The sequence below is a fragment of the Dendropsophus ebraccatus genome, chromosome 3 (assembly GCF_027789765.1).
Source record: "Dendropsophus ebraccatus isolate aDenEbr1 chromosome 3, aDenEbr1.pat, whole genome shotgun sequence".
Lineage (NCBI taxonomy): Eukaryota > Metazoa > Chordata > Amphibia > Anura > Hylidae > Dendropsophus > Dendropsophus ebraccatus.
In genome coordinates this window covers 12,783,912-12,801,445 of record NC_091456.1, presented here as the reverse complement: position 1 = coordinate 12,801,445, position 17,534 = coordinate 12,783,912, and the positions used below count along the sequence as shown (strand labels likewise).

Genomic DNA, 17,534 nt, shown 5'->3' with positions numbered 1-17,534 from the left:
TTGCGTACGTTTCAGCTATGACTTCTTACTACACTGAACGATGTGCGAACGATCAAACGATTTCTCGTTGGTCGTTTAATCGATGTCTGCTACTAAACGAAACGATTATCGTTTAAATCTGAACAATCTAACGTTTTTTTGAACGATAATCGTCCTGTGTACTACGCCCCTTACTTGCTGGCCAATCACAGCGCACCACAACACTCCCATAGAGGCAGGCTCTATGAGAAGAGTGCCGATAATACTGATCAACGCTAGGGGAACTTAAGTTTTAAAAAATAAAAAGGCTTTTAAAAATACAACAAAGTCCATTCTGCAATAAAAGTTAAAAATCCCCCCCCCCCCCCTCTCGTTCCCATTATACAAATAAAACATGTAAAAATAAATTAATAAATAAACAAATGGGGGGAGATTTATCAAACGGTGTAAAGTGAAACTGGCTCAGTTGCCCCTAGCAACCAATCAGATTCCACCTTTCATTTTCCAAAGAGTCTGTGAGGTATGAAAGGTGGAATCTGATTGGTTGCTAGGGGCAACTGAGCCAGCTTCACTTTACAGCATGTTTGATAAATCTCCCCCATTATATATTGTAGGGCGCATAACTGTCTATATAGGATAAAGATAACATGTCAGTTTTACCGTAAAGTGCATTACGTGTACATGGGAACCCCCCAAAAGTTACTAAATTTTATTTTTCCCCCTCCAGTAATAGTATTTTATACAATTTATGGTAGATTGAAAGGCGCCATTACAAAGTACACTTGTCCCTGAAAAAACAAGCCCTCACATGGCCCAGTAGATTGAGAAATAAAAGGCGCAATAGCTCTTAGAAGGAGATGAGGAAAAAATTGAAACGCAAAAGTCAATATTGGTCATTTAACTCCTTCACGACCCAGCCCAAATTGGTCTAAAGGGATACTCCAGCAAAATAAAACAATAAATATTCTTTCAAACCAACTAGAGTCAGAAAGTTATATATATATATATATTTGTAGTTTCCTTCTATTTAAAATTCTCAAGCCTTCCAGTACTTATCAGCTGTTGTATGTCCTGCAGGAAGTGGTGTATTCTAGTCTGACAAAGTGCTCTCTGTCAGGAACTGTCCAGAGCAGTAGCAAATCCCCATTGAAAACCTCTCCTGCCCTGGACAGTTTCTGACATGGACAGAGGTGGCAGCAGTGAGCACTGTGTCAGACTAGAATACACCACTTCCTGCAGGACATACAGCAGCTGATAAGTACTGGAACACTGGATTTTTTTTTTTTTTAATAGAAGTAAATTACAAATCTCTGGCATTTTCTGACACCAATTGATTTGAAAGATTTTTATTATTTTTTTTTGCAATGAGACATGATGAAGCGGTGAGCATGAAGGAGCGCGCGGAGATGGCAGACACAACGTTGCGAGGCTTTGATAATTAACATTATCTGATTCCCGCTCGCAGTCTTTTCCATCTGTTATTGTTTGTCTTGGTGGAACATGAAAACAGCTGACACTGTCATGTCTTCATTGATGTACACAACATGCGGCGGCCCTCTCTGATATAATAACATGAAAATGCATTTATAAAAGCCGGAGTCAGCACATGAAATGTGCCGCAGATGTGTTAATGAATACTTAACATCTTGCCGGGGAGCGTCCCGTCTTCTTGTAGTCACCGCACAACCTGAACGTCATTGTATAGAAATATCCTCCTTTATACTCTAACAAGAGAAGACAATCGCCGCCATCGGATACTATTCTTCTGCTCTATTTCCCTCCTGGCTTAGTCATACTGAGCCGGGGAACAGAGACAAAAATAAACAGCCATTGCCTTTTAGGAGGACCGGATTTTAACACCTGTCATTCCAATAGTAGGTTACCATAAAGATGGGAAGACAAACCATCCTCCATCCATCCTCAGTGGTACAGGTAGGCAGTTACAATGAGAGCGTAAAGGAGGTTATCTGAACTGGTTTTTATAGCGTTTGGCACCAGTTGTCACACTATAAGGCTGGGTTCACACTACGTATATTTTAGTCAGTATTGTGGTCCTCATATTGCAACCAAAACCAGGAGTGGATTAAAAACACAGAAAGGATCTGTTCACACAATGGTGAAATTGAGTGGATGGCCGCCATATAACAGTAAATAACGGCCATTATTTCAATATAACAGCCGTTGTTTTAAAATGACAGCAAATATTTACCATTAAATGGTGGCCATCCACTCAATTTCATCATTGTGTGAACAGATCCTTTCTGTGTTTTCAATCCACTCCTGGTTTTGGTTGCAATATGAGGACCACAATACTGACTAAAATATACGTAGTGTGAACATAGCCTTATAGGCTGTATTCACACGTTTTTCCCGATTCGGGATTGTGGTCTGTTAGTCTATTTTGCATCAGTGTCCGTTTTTTTTCACGGATCTGTTTTAAAGCATTTTAAAATTACATTGATTACATCACATCCATGTTTTTCACGGATCTCATTGATTATCTATGGGGAATGTGTTTCGTGCTTCCGTTCCGGATTATGGCATGTCCTATTTTTAAACTGAACGGATCACTGATTCGTGAAATCACAGAACGTCTGAATAGCCCAAAAGCAATGGGCTTTAAAATTGTCCGTGCGCACGGATCCGTGAGCACGGACAACTTCCCGGAACGTGTGAATGCAGCCTTAGGCTATGTTCACACAACGCAAGTGTCATATTAATCATGGCCGTTGTTGCCGATTTGCAACAATGGGCGTGAGTAATATGACACTTACTTTATGCTGCTGTCTATAGAATCACAGCCAGAGCATATAGACATGGGGGGGGATTTATGAGCTTATATTAGGCCCCACCCCCTTTTCTACGGCAGCATTCACTAAGAGGCGCATGCGTACTAAATCCACTCCTGTAGATTTACGCCTTTACACAGGCGTAAATCAGGATAAATGTGGCGCGGGAGGAGGCCACATCTCCTCCCCGCCTTGTCATGCCTCCCCTAGCCCACCCATTGGGTGAGCAGGGCATTCGGCAGGTGTACACCAAGGAGAAGGGGCAATTTGTGTGCAGCGGGGAATACGGATGCATCCGAATTCAGCAAAAGGGATGATCTTCAGTAACACAGTCCGTTCAGTGACACGGCCGGTGTTATACATAGTGGGAACATGGCCTTACAAGTGATGATCCTTGGTTCACTTTGAGAAGTTAAAGATGTTGAGATTTTGTTCACCAAAAAAAAAAAAAAAATTCTTTCAAATCAATAGATGCCAGAAATTTGTAATTTGCTTCTATTTAAAAAAAAATCTCCAGTCTTCCAGTACTTATCAGCTGCTGTATGTCAGGAAGGAAGTTTTGTATTCGTTCTAGCTTGGAGAGCAGAAGGGATTTGCTACTACTCTGGACAGTTCCTGACATGGACAGAGGTGGCAGCAGTGTCATCCTGAAAAGAATACACCACTTCCTGCAGGACATACAGCAGCTGAAAAGACTGAAAGACTGGAGATTTTTTTTTTTAATAGAAGTAAATTACAGATCTCTGGCATTTGCTGGGACCAGATGATTTGAAAGAACCTTCACAAATGACCAACTACTGCTAATGGATTATTCAGCGGACAGGCCAAAAGACATAAGCCCCTATGTGCAGATATATGCTGCAGGATGTGGCAATGCTCCATGTATGCTCAGAACTGCTGCTCTCTGCACAAACATTTAATAATGCCTTAACCCAGCCCGCTACTTCATGCCACTCATATTCCCTGCCCATATAAAATAAAAATGCACATGTCATCATAACGCCAAACCTGAATGGCAGCCGACAGATTGACTTCAAAAAGGCACAAGCACTGAGCACATCACCAATTACAGGAAGATGTAGCTAAAGCATTTAAGAGTTGTTGTTTTTTTTGTTTTGTTTTTAAAAGTAACCCTCTATCAAGAGGAGGAGATAGTCACACTGGGGGCCAGCGGGCCGGCGGGCCAGCCACCAGTGCTTCGGGGTGGGCTGGTGCTGGGGAACAGGCCGGCGCCCTGTAAGGGAACCAGGTGGCGGTTTAAAAAAAATTAAAAAAGGACAGCGTCACCAGCATCCCTGCGCTGGTGCCGATCCGTTGAGGTAAAAAAAAAAAAAAAAAACACAGAGCGATGTACTGGATGGTACATTTACTTTAACAAATTGTTTCTGTGGCTTCACCCCCCAAAACAATACAAAAATAAATAAATTCACACATTTAATTGAAACATTTTCCATAAAAGCTAGTAAAATCCAATTCAAGCAAGCTGTCATCTGATCGGACAGACTCTGGGATGAAATCCATGTGTGAATGTGACCTAACATTTTTTTTTTTTTTTAAGCAAAGATTGATATTTTGTGATGTTACTAATTTCAGTCAGTGTATGGTGACCACTAATATACCAGCAATATAATACAGTAGATGGCAGCCCCTATTTTCACCAACCTGTTGGGAATCTTGGAGAGATCTATTTTTTCTTTTGGAAGAACATAAGGGATCACAACAACTTTCTTCAAGTCCGGTAACCCTGAGGAAAGAAGAAGAAAGAAAGACTTTAGCTTTGAGAGTGCAACAAGGATGTACAGAAAACGCAGAGCAGCTACTGGATTGCTGGATTTCTATCCCAAAATTAAAAGGAGAAGTCCAGCAAATATCTTTATTAAAGTATTGTATTGCCCCCCAAAAGTTATACAAATCTCCAATATCCACTTATTACGGGAAATGCACATAAAGTGCTTTTTTCCCTGCACTTACTACTGCATCAAGGATTCACTTCCTGGATAACATGGTGATGTCACTTCCTGGATAACATGGGGATGTCACTTCCTGGATAACATGGTGATGTCACTTCCTGGATAACATGGTGATGTCACTTCCTGGATAACATGGCGATGTCACTTCCTGGATAACATGGTGATGTCACGACCCGACTCCCAGAGCTGTGTGAGCTGTGGCTGCTAAAGATGATGGCAGAGGGACCCTCAGTGTTCCCCTGCCATCATCCTCTCCAGCAGCCACAGCCCGCACAGCTCTGGGAGTCGGGGCGTGACATCCCCATGTTATCCAGGAAGTGACATCCCCATGTTATCCAGGAAGTGACATTCCCATGTTATCCAGGAAGTGACATTCCCATGTTATCCAGGAAGTGACATCCCCATGTTATCCAGGAAGTGACATCCCCATGTTATCCAGGAAGTGACATCACCATGTTATCCAGGAAGTGAAGCCTTGATGCAGAAGTGCAGGAAAAAAAGAACTTTATAAGCATTTCCCATAATTAGTGTATATTGGTATTTTGTACAACTTTTAGGGGCCATACCATACTTTAATAAAAAATTTTGCTGGACTTCTCCTTTAATCATCACAGTGGAAAAAAGAAGATATAATCATTTACTTACACATCTCTTACATGCAAGTTATTATGTAGTTGGCACTGTTGTGTCTCTCTGACATTACACGTGTCTCTGGGGACAATACAAGCCCTGGAGACATGTGGGATGTCAGTGGGGAGAATAAAAGTAGTAAAAACATACTAACATGGTCCCGACCACCAGCCCAGTCACTGGCCAGGATCCTAGGCAACCACTGTCAACATGACCACAAGAAAAAGTGGACAAATTTTAAACAAAAGCAAATTTGCTAATGCAATGCATTTGCCAGTGAGCGTTCCTACCTGCCAATAATCCCCCTGGGTAGAAGGAGCGGCCATGACTAATACAGCAGTGTAGGACAAGTGACTGCAATTCACTGTAACTGACCAGAATACTGGCATCAGTGGTATAGCTACCATAGAGGTAAGGTAGGCAGTTGCTATGGGGCCCGTGCAGGAGGGGGGCCCAGAGGAGAAGGTAAGCGCGTGTGTCCTTCTGCTTAACCCTTTATGTACTGCAGTGTCTGACTTAATGTTTACTTACATGCTGCAACACAAAAAAAAGGGTTAACAAGCAAAAAACAAACATCTCTGCTTCACTGCACTGATAACCTCTGACCACTGTTCTCCAGCAGCAAAGTAGGAAAGGAAAAATGTGCAGAGCTCCATGCAGAGGTCAGGGGTTATCAGTGCACGAGCAGTAAAGCAAATATCTCTTTATCTTCTGAACTTTGCAGTACCATTACCATCACAGAGCATACACTGTAAATATATGTATGCATAGTGGTTTGTGTTGTGCATAGGGGAGGGGGCCCCTTAAATTTTTTTGCTATGGGGCCCTGTGAATCCTAGCTACGCCCCTGACTGGCATATACAGTCTGCAATGGCAATTGTTAACTAATCTGCAATATTCCGATTGCTGCACCACTATGGCGGCACAGAGAAGAACATTTTCTATTATTCTCACGGTTATCGAGGAGATTACTGTGGATCGTCTATAGATTAGTAAAAAACTGATGTCACCCGGTTCTGTACCTTTTACCACACTTTGCAGTTTCTCCAGATGAGAATGCTCCTTCCCATTGTAAACCACGGCCTCCACTGAGAAGATTAACTTGGGTTGGATCTGAGAAATCCTGTCCAGCACTCCCTGAAGAGACAAAAGAGAAACCTGTAAGAAAAGCCTCCAAAATGTACTAAAGACTAACGTGCCGTCATGTGCAGCGGATACCAGTACAATATGCAGTATACGGTGGGGGGGGCTCTGTCGCAGATTCTGTTTGGAGATGGAAATTGAAGCAACAAATCGCTAATGGACTTTAACAGATCTCAAGGGGTCCAACTAACTTCAATGGGTTCTTCTAGGTTTCTGATTGGCGTCTATGTAGCAGGATGTCACCTGACTAGATGTATTATTTTGTCATCAGGACATGCTTATAACACTTATAGGCACAGGTTATAATAAAAAGTAAAGAATTAAAGGGAGTATGTCCCAGTCAGACAAGCTGCATCGTAAAGACAGATATATTCCTCCACTCCACAACTGGGTCCAATGAGTGTAGGTAAAGGCAAGGCACATAAAAAGTACAAACATTTTTATTAAACTAAGCATTCAAAGATTGTATCCCTTTCTCTTTCTCAAGTGTCAGATCAGTCCCCCAGTCTCCCAGTTCGGAGCTGCTGATTTCTGCTGAAGACACAAAAATCTGTGTGTGAGCTTTCCTCTCCGTCACTCCCCCCCCCCCTCCCTTCAGAGACGGCTGATGTAAACAAGTCCCTATCTGTAACTTTCGCATTCTGGGAGGATTAATCACAGTGCGTTTATCAGCAACTTGACCTCAGATTAACCCTCTCAGCATTAGAAAAAAGCAAAAGTTGCAGATACAGCCTGCCAGGGACTTGTTTACATAAACCATCTTGGAAGGGAGGGGGATGAGTCTGTGTTTTTAGCAAAAAGCAGCAGCTCAGAACTGGGGGTAGGAGACCGAACAGATCATGACAAGTATGGAATGAATTATTAGTCTCACCACGGGCAGCAACAAATCAAAAGTTATGTTTGAGCGGAATACCCCTTTAAGCCCCCATAATTGTTGATCACACAGATACCAGAATTATAAGTATTGTGCTTAAAAAAATAAATAAAAAAAACTTTAAGACTGAAAGTACAGAGACAATAAGATATGCTGGCATAGCGCTAATACTCACAGATGCATTAGCCCCATCAATAAAACATCAGCGCAGGCAGCAAGTTTATTACATTCTGTGCCTGTATCGCTCATGCCTATGTCACCACCAGTCTCGAGCCACAAATAGCATCTTATCATCCTGCTGCAGCGACACACACTGTAAATGAACCATCATTTACACATCAGTCGCTGCCAGGTAGCACCTATAAAAATACTCCCCTTATAAAACACAGCAGCACTTATGTCACCCTCCGCTAGAAGACATGTGCATGCATAGGTTACCAAAGTGAACCAAGGAGATAAAAACAGATGGATTACCACAAGGTAGTAAACGCAACCTGGCAACAAAACTATTAAAATGGCCTGTTAATTCTATAAATATAAGGGGGGGGGGAGGGGAGCGGCTGCCGCATTTATCTGCTGCTGCTTATCAAAGGGGTAAATTATAAATCACACAGAGCCCGGCAACAAGTAGTAGTATTGTTTTACCAGTGTAAAAAAAATGGGCACTGAAAACCATGTGGGTTTTTTGTTTTTTTTTGCCTTAAAGTGTCACATGATTTATGCAAAAAAAATAAAAATTATAATAATAATAATAGTCCAGGCGATTTTAAAAAAACTTTGTAATTGGGTTTATTAGGCAAATATGCCATTATCTGTATTCAGAAAGACTTTTCCCAGGTCCCCCCCCCCTCCTCTCTCTCATTCACTGCTCATCATCAGGAAATCTCGACTCTTTTACATCAGTCGGGCCCTGTGTAACCTATGGAGAGGGGAGGGGGGAGGAGGGAGATTAGTCGCCAGCAGAGAACAAAGGATTACACAGTGGGAGCTGTGTGAAAGCCAGTATTCAGAGGTCAGTGCTGACTTCAGAGGAGATAGCCCGGTGATGTAGCTGTAAATTAACTCTTTGCTGTCCTGTTTTGGTGCCTCATCTCCCTCCACCCCTCCCCTCTCTATAGAAAAACATGAAGACAGGGGGGAGAGCTTCAAACTGCTTTTTCATGATAAAAAATGAATTTTTCGGCTAATAAACCCAATTACAAGGTTTCTTAAAATCGCCTGTACTATTGATTTCTGCAAAAAAAAAAAAAATGTAATTGACAGTGACACTTTTAAAACAGAAGGCACAATGTTTCAGAGCGAGGACGCCCTTGACAGATATCAGCAAATAAGAAGATTCTAAAACACTGAAGAGTTTTGAGAAAGAGAAGATGCTCAGCAAAGCAAATCTTTATGTCATCATCCTGAAAGGCGTAGTTGAAAACCAGTGATTTGGCGGTAAACTCTAACCTTCGGCCCGAGCGGCAACGCTGCTCAAGAGCCCTTTTCAAGTCAATCAAGTGGCGAGAGTGTAATTCTCTCAAGACAATAGTTAAATTAAGTGCAATGACGCCACGAGAACACAAAATTATACAGTCAGAAATGAGTCAGAAGCGTTCCTGTGATGGTACATTACTGGGTAATTGTGGTCTAACAGATGATTTAGTGCAATAACCCCAAGTTGAGTACAACTGACTGGCCGGCAATGAAGAATTATGGGAAGAGATTGATTTTTAATGAAGTGAGAATTGCAGAACAAGCGAACATTTACAACATATGAAAATCTGGAAATAAGGTTAACACTTTCATAGGCATCTCTGCAAGTGAAACCGTTCTAATAGATTTCGTGGAGATAGGCGAGCGCCTCGTGTCAGGGACAAGGATTAGTAAGAAAGGTGCTACTGCCCTCTGGTGGTGGAAGTGAGAAATGCGCTGGAGAACGTGAACTATACGGCTTCATCAGGGCTTGTAAAGAACATTCCCGTTATGTGCAGAATACTAACATATGCATCTGTGTTTCTATTCAAACTAAGAAATCCTAAATACCCAGGAATTGGCAGCAAAAACTGAGAACATATTTTCCCCAATTTAAACAACATAAGAGATGCAGCAAATGCTTTAAAGCCATCAAGATAAATTCACAACAGATATAGACCATCCAACGTGGGAGAATTATTGGACAAATGAACATCTGCTGCCCCCGCCCTCCAAACCCCTATGTTCTTCAGACGCTTATGGATACGGTCAGCTCAATATATTTCCTCCAGCATTTAATAAGCCTCATGTAGCTGCTGCTCATATTTCAATAAGGTCGTGTTCAGATGCGGCAAATTTGTGATGCAAATTTGCAGTCATGCATATACAATAGATTAATATCCCCATCCAAACATTGCAAGTCCTGAAAATGTTTACATACTGTAAATGTTCACACCTGCAGCATTTTCATTGCATTCTGCAATGCATAGGGTGAAATCTGCAGCACAAAGATTGAGGTAAATTATGCCAGAAATCTATTCCATTGTATCAGCCAGAATAGATGTTAAAGTCTTATACATAGAGAGTGAGAAAGATGCATTAAATTTACTTAGAGCTTTTTTTGCACTAAATACTTCTGGTGCATCTTACTCCAAAAAGGTCTTAAAAGGGAACCGGTCACCCTGGCACCTGGGGCAGGACACACCCTACCACTGGATAAAGCATCATATACCTACCCTTTCCTGACGGTCCTCTTCCAGATGCCGGTCTCGCAATGGAGCAGAGAGCTAACTGGAGTAGTGATTTCCTATGGACATTGGATTCATCTCTGCTTATTTGCATATTGAGTCGGCGACAATTTTTCTGCGGAGAGATCGGCATCTGGAGGGGGGCCGGTAGGTGAGGATAAGGGTACTATTACACCAAACAATTACTGGCCATGCTGGATGATTTTAGTTCAGTGTAATAGGTCAGGCTACAAGGCAACCTTTCAGCCAACATGCACAATATAAGCTGATAGTTGATAGTATTATTTTTTTTAAATGTCGCTTCTCTTCTATGGGGCCCCCTTGCTCTTCCCGGCTCGCTATCAGTGCGTGTAATGGCACAGACAGCAATCGGGGAACGAGGCGCAAGCGAGCGCTAACATGACAGCTGGTGCTCGCTTGCTCCATAAGGGCCTTATTACACGGGGCGATTATCGTGCGAATTTTAAACGATAATCGTTCTGTGTAATTGCAGGCAACGTTCGAAAAATCGTTCGTATGTCGTTGATTTAGATCTGAACCTAAAATTATCGTTAATCGTTCGCTAATCGTTTGCTGTAATTCCACATTCGTTCGCCCAAGTTCCTTTTTTTTTTACAAATCAGTGTAATTGCACATTGTTCATTGTTTTGCTGGGATCAGAAGGAATAAACGATCATAGTAACAATCGTAACTAATGACCATCCTTCTGTGTAATACGGTGAACGATTTCAGGGTAACGATAAACAATCTTGTTTGCGATCGTTTATTTAAAAAAAAAATGCTCTGTGTAATAGGACCCCAAGTATTTGATCCTCTATCCAGGGGCCAATCCTTTTAAAATATGGGTTTACATTTAGTATTAGAATTAATTTCTAATTGGAACACTTTTAGCAAATACTGAAAAAAAAGTCTATGTGTCCTTACTTAGTTAAAGAGGCATTGTCATGATTAGTTTTTTTTTAATAAATCAATAGGGGTTGTGATTGCAAGTAGCTTTGAATACACAGGGTATATATTGATATTTTCTCAAAACACAGAAGTGACCCGTTCAGTCCCGATCCTTTGCACGCTCCTGATGCCATAATTGTATGATGTGTGCTAATGTCAGCCATATAACAACATTTTCAAGCTGTGGTCAACTGCATGGCAAGTTCGTCAATTTCAGGTGTACAAAAATAGTCGTTTGACAAAGTTGGCAAAGTATCTATTTTATTACAGTAATGGGAGGACATTTTACTTTTAGGCAAGCAGAAATCTAATTCCCATGATGCCACAGCAGCTGTAGTGTAGTAGTTAGAAAACACAAGGAAAAGAACAACTGAGTAATAGGTATATGTAAATTAGTGTATTGCTGGCTAGGGTTATTGGACAACTACAACTCCTATCACGCCCTGATACATTTTGTCATTATGGGAGTAGTAGTGGTGCTAAGCTTTACATCAGTGGTTATAGTACATAGCTAGGGATAAGGATGCTGTTTTTTTTGTTGTAGAAGGTAATTTGCTTTACTGAGGTAGTATTACATCATGAAGGATGACTTTAGTATATAGTTATATAATGATATGCTTATAAAATATGGGAGTGATATAAAACTGGTACCATGTGCTGCAGTCACTCGCTCTCTCCTGGGGCTCCTTACTCTACTCCTCTACTACCCTTACTTGGCAGGCGGTGAGGGAATATGACATCACTTCCTCCTCTACTACCCTTACTTGGCAGGCGGTGAGGGAATATGACATCACTTCCTCCTCTACTACCCTTACTTGGCAGGCGGTGAGGGAATATGACATCACTTCCTCCTCTACTACCCTTACTTGGCAGGCTGTGAGGGAATATGACATTACTTCCTCCTCTACTACCCTTACTTGGCAGGCTGTGAGGGAATATGACATCACTTCCTCCTCTACTACCCTTACTTGGCAGGCTGTGAGGGCAGATGACATCACTTCCTCCTCTACGGCCCTTACTTGGCAGGCTGTGAGGGAATATGACATCACATCCTCCTCAACGGCCCTTACTTGGCAAGGTGTGAGAGATGACATCACTTCCTGTACACACCCTCAGAGTTTAGGAGACCTGCAGATAGACACTGCCCAAACAAGTCTGCATGTGGATTGCGACTTTGGGAGCGGGCAGTGCTCCAAACGAGGCCCCAGTGCTCCAAATGGTCTTACTACTCCGCATTGTGGAGTAGTGCACAAGAGCTGTGCCGAGGATGAAGGTAAGAGACATACCTTCCTCCTCGGCATCTCCTGCACAATAGGACACTATCAGCAGGCAGGCTAGATTCGTCTACACTGCCGACAGTTCCCCTTTAATCATGTGGCCGGGCTGCAAGAACGATCGCTGTATCTTTCATGTGGTCATTAAATAAAATTATCAGCCGCACATCTCACAGGTTTTTCCTTTTCAAGGAACTAGAGCTCAGACAGGAAAAACAAGAATACACAAACAACCTGGAACACATTGACTTTGGCTGCACTCCTACACCTTAGCCATACAGTCACACCTCTGCATAATGCCAGAACTCTTTGCTTCTGAAACAGATCGTCATTGTGAGAATGAAGGTGTGCCAGAAGGAGCTCGTACGGATGCAGTCTGAGCGTTACAGAGATCCTAGAAACTTAGGATCACACGTGGCAGCTGCAAACGTTTCAAGAAATCTTTTCTATACATCTGAATGGGGCTGCTGCCGCCATGTAGATACCTTAACCCCCTCAGGACCGGGCTAATTTCCGTTTTTGCGCTTTCGTTTTTTCCTCCTCGTGTTTAAAAGACCATAGCAGTCTTGCGCCACTAATTGTACTTTGCAATGACAGGCTGAATTTTTGCATAAAGCACACTGCGAAAACTGAAAAAAAATTATTGCGTGGTGAAAATGAAAAAAAAAAAAAATTGGGGAGGTTTCAGGTTTACATTGTTTGCCCTAGGGTAAAACTGTCTTGTTATGCATGTTCCTTAAGTTGTTACAATTACAACGATATGTAACATGTATAACTTTTATTTTATTTGATGGCTTTTAAAAAATTAAAACCTTTAAAAAATAAATGTTCCTTAAAGGGGTACTCCGGGCAAAATGTATTTTTTAATATGTCATTTCATAAGGAAAGTTATACAAATCACTAATATACACTTATTATGGGAAATGCACATATAGGGCAATTTCCCTCAATTTAGTACATCAGGCAGGCTCACTTCCTCAAAAAAAAAAAAAACGTGACGTCACATCTCAAGTGTATGCACCAGCAGGGGGCGCATGTAGAAAGTATAGAATTAGAATAGACATAGATGAATCTGATTATGCACGCTATGGTATATTATATGTTAATTAGCTTTATTATTTTTATGTATACAATGTGAAGGGGGGTGATTTTTCACTTTAGGGAGGTGCTTTGGGCATTTTTTTAAACTTTTATTATTTATTTATTTTTTATTTTTTTTTTACACAGGTTAAGTCCCCTTAGCAGACTTTTACATACATTCATTGGCTTTCATACACTGATCACTGCTATGCCAAAGCATCACAGGGATCAGTGTAATCTGTCATCTTCTGATCGAGTCTGCCACAGGCCACAGGCAGGATCTATCAGAAGATCAGACTGCACGGAGGTAAGCAGTATACCTCCGGCTCTGCGGGGGTCCTGATCGGTAAGTGGCAGGAAATGCTCCTGTCACTTACACTTAAAGGGGTTCTCCCGCGGGGGGGCACTTTGGCGCTGGGACTGGGGAGGCCAAGGGAAAAGATGTCCACTCACCTCCCTGGTCCTAGCGGCGGGTCCCGCATCGCTAGGACCAGGTGTCGTCTCAGGTCCGCTCAGCCACTCAGTGAAGGAGGCGGGATCTGAGCAGACTTGAAACGGATCCCGCTTCCTTCACTGAGTGGCTGAGCGGACCTGAGACGTCACGTCTCGGGCAGGCGTCAGACACCCGGAAGCAGCCGGGAACCGGAGCGCCGCAATGCGGGACCTGCCGATGGAACCGGGGAGGTGAGTGGACGTCTTTTCCCTCGGCCACCTCGGTCCCGGTCACAAAAATGCCCCCCCCCCCTACACTGGAGTATCCCTTTAAACGACGCGGTCACGGTGTTTAAGGGGTTAATGGCAGACGGCCACGCAATCTCGGCGGCCCATCATCAACGGTGGGGTCCGGCTTCTGATCGCAGCTGGCCCCCACCTGCTAGGAAGCGAGCTAAGCTTCTGAGCTCGCTTCATAGCGCCCCCCCCCCCCCCCAGCGGGGCATACATTTACGCCACTGGTCGTTAAGCGGTTAAGAATTCTGCTACTTTCTGCTGAAGGCATAGAAAACTCCTCCTCCCGTTTGATACAACTCATGTAAACAGTGTCCCTGGCCGGCTGTTTCTACACTGTGTAATGCAGGAGAGTTAATCTAAGGGCCCTATTCCACGGGTCGAGCAACAATGTAAACGAGAGCAGATCTGCTAGATCGCCGCTGGTTTACTGGGCCTATTTCATGGCCCCGATGATCGTTAAGCGAGGGCTGTAGGGACATAGTTACCGATGTCGTTGCAGCCCTTGCAGCAATAAATTACCTGTGCGGGCTTCTCCTGCGCTCCGCCTTCCTCCCCGGTCCCGCGGCACAGCATCAGCAGCTCCGGATCCCGGCCAGTGATTGGCTGAGCGGTCTGACTGCTCAGGCCGCTCCGGAGCTGATGCTGCGAGCGGGACCCATGGAGGAAGACGGAGCGCAGGAGAAGCCCGGACAGGTAATGTATGCTGCGCTTCTCAAATCGTCGGTCGCCCGCCTCGCACCGCTATTTCACCGTATCGATGTGTGGTGGGAGACCGATGATTTTAGGTCTGGCCCTAAATAAACGATCAGCCGATGACACGATCATAGGCTGATTGTTTTCTCTATTCCACCGAGCGATAATTGACCGAATCAGGCCGATTATCGCCCCGTGGAATTGGCCTCTAAGGTCAAGGTACTTGTGACCTTACTGTGATTAACCCTCCCGGTCTCAGAGATTGCAGAGACAGATACTCAGGGATACTGTTAACATGAGCCGTCTCGGAAGGTAGGGGGGGTGGAGGAGGAGATGGTGTTAACAGGTCACACACAGTTCTGATTTTAGTAGAAAGCAGCAAATCAAAACTGGGGGAAGGAGATAAGGTAATGACATGTATGGAATAAATTGTTAATCTCAAGGAAAGGGGGAGGGGATAGTAAAGCATGTATTTTACCAGAGTGGAATAACCCTTTTAAGTGACACTTGAAATAGGTGATTGGTACAGGTGGTGAAAAACAGAAAACCCTTCCTAATTTAATGTTAGGTCATCAGTTTTTACAGACTGGAAACCCCCTTTAAATGTCTCATAACTTACATTTACTCCAAAATCTGGGGATGTGGCACTCCATATTGCTCCAATACTTGCAGCAGCCAGCATAGCTTCTACTGTCTGTATGCAGTTCGGAAGATAGCCTAAAGAGGAGGAAGAAGAAAAAGACAACTTAATCTCAAAAATTATTTGTCAGCATTGGTGAGTTTGCAGCAGACAATAAACTCCAACTTTTTAAATGGGGTAGTTCACAAAAAAGTTTTCCTTTAAATCAACTGGTGCCAGCAAGTGCGAGAGATCTGTGATTTACTCCTATTTAAAAAAAAATCTCCAGTCTTCTTCAAGTACTTATCAGCTGCTGTATGTACCACAGGATGTGGTGTATTCTTTCCAGTCTGAGACAGTGCTCTCTGCTGCCACCCCTGTCCATATCAGGAACTGTCCGGAGCAGGAGCAAATCCCCATAGAAAACCTCTCCAGCTCTCCAGATTGCAAAGAATACCACTTCCTGCAGGACATATAGCAGCTGGTAAGTAATGGAAGACTTGAGATTTTTTTTTTTTAATAGAAGTAAATTACAAATCTCTGGCACCAGTTGATTTGAAAGAAAAACATTTTTGGTGAACAAACCCTTTAAAGCGTTATGCAGACTGAGGGACAAGTTGACACATCAAAAGTTTTTTTAGGCTACAAACCCACTTGCCGGATCTGCAGCGAGTCCCCTTGCTGCGTATTTGCAGCGAGACTTGCTGCAGATCCCGGCCCTATACTTTTAATGGCAGACAAACACGCAGCAGGGATGTACATCCCTGCTGCGAGTTTGTCTGCAGCCCACCACATTAACCCCGCTGGAGCTGATACTTCACCTGATCCCGGCTCCGGCGGTTCCCGATGTCTTCAGCAAGCCGGAGCGGGATCCAGGTGAAGTATATGCTCCAGCCAGCCGCCCGAAGCCTCGGCCGCCCGATCACATCCCTGCTGCGTGTTTGTCTGCCATTAAAAGTATAGGGCCGGGATCTGCAGAGGGGACTCTCTGCAGACCCGCCAATTGGGTTTGTAGCCTTAAAGTGTCACTGTCGTGAATTTTTTTTTTGCAGAAATCAATAGTCCAGGCGATTTTAAGAAACTTTGTAATTGGGTTTATTATCCGAAAAATGCATTTTTATCATGAAAAAGCAGTTTGAAGCTCTCCCCCCTGTCTTCATGGTTCTCCTATGGAGAGAGCTAAAGAAAAGACCAAAACAGGACAACAAAGAGTTAATCTACAAATCCCTCACTCGTTATCTGTTCTGACCATCACCAGTGACCTGTCTGAGCTCGGATTACAGCTGTCACCCAGCTCCGTGCCTGTAATCCGGCTAACTCCCTCCTTCCTCCTCCCCCCTCCCCTCTCCATAGAGCAGACAGGGGACGTCTCCTGCAACAAGTCACAATTTTCAGATTTTTCAGAGTGGATGAAAAAGAGGAAGGAGGGGGGGACCTGGGAAAAGGCTTTTTACATGCAGATAATGGCAGATTTGGCTAATAAACCCAATTACAAAGTTTCTTAAAATCACCTGGACTATTGATTTCTGCAAAAAAAAAAAATACGACAGTGACTCTTTAAAGCAACTGTGACACACTAGGGGCTGTATTACACGCTCAATCACCAATGTAAACAAGCGCCTATCACACAGCTCGACTATCATGCAGCAAGGGAGATTTTTCCAATAAGAATTCACTGAAATGCAGAAAATTGGTTCCACACCCCAAAATAATGATTTTTTTATTCCGAATAACATGTGAAACAAATATAGAAAACATTCTGAAACAGCTGGATATGTCAATATAAGTTACTGTACAGTATAGCATTCAGTATGTGGTGTATAATGTATAGTAACTGCATAACCCTGATAACACAGCACCAGGTTGTAGATACAGGATGGAGCTGCAGATCCCCATAATGCAGTAGCGTAGTACAACAGGCTAGAATAGAGCAGCAGGGCTGCTGTCAGAGGTCTGTGTGGTCACATGACAGAAATGGGGAAGGGGTGTGTGCTCAGCATGGACCAATCAGGAAGTGAGAATCACAGAGCTGTGCAGGAGGACAGTGACAAAACCTTTCTATACAGCAGTGTGTATGGCTGAGTGTAAGTGCAGGCAGATAATA

The 17,534-nt window shown here is 43.3% G+C and overlaps 1 protein-coding gene across 3 annotated transcripts in view; it reads right to left on the bottom strand.

Annotated features, from left to right (window-relative positions):
• Nucleotides 1-17,534, bottom strand: part of AACS (acetoacetyl-CoA synthetase) — an 86,579-nt gene that overhangs the window by 49,332 nt on the left and 19,713 nt on the right. For all 3 annotated transcript variants that reach the window (XM_069960964.1, XM_069960962.1, XM_069960963.1), the window contains exons 5-7: nt 15,431-15,528; nt 6,391-6,505; nt 4,431-4,512 (exon numbers count right to left, since the gene is read on the bottom strand). In XM_069960964.1, coding sequence (XP_069817065.1) covers nt 4,431-4,512; nt 6,391-6,505; nt 15,431-15,528 — 295 coding nt within the window. The remainder of the gene's footprint in view (nt 1-4,430; nt 4,513-6,390; nt 6,506-15,430; nt 15,529-17,534) is intronic.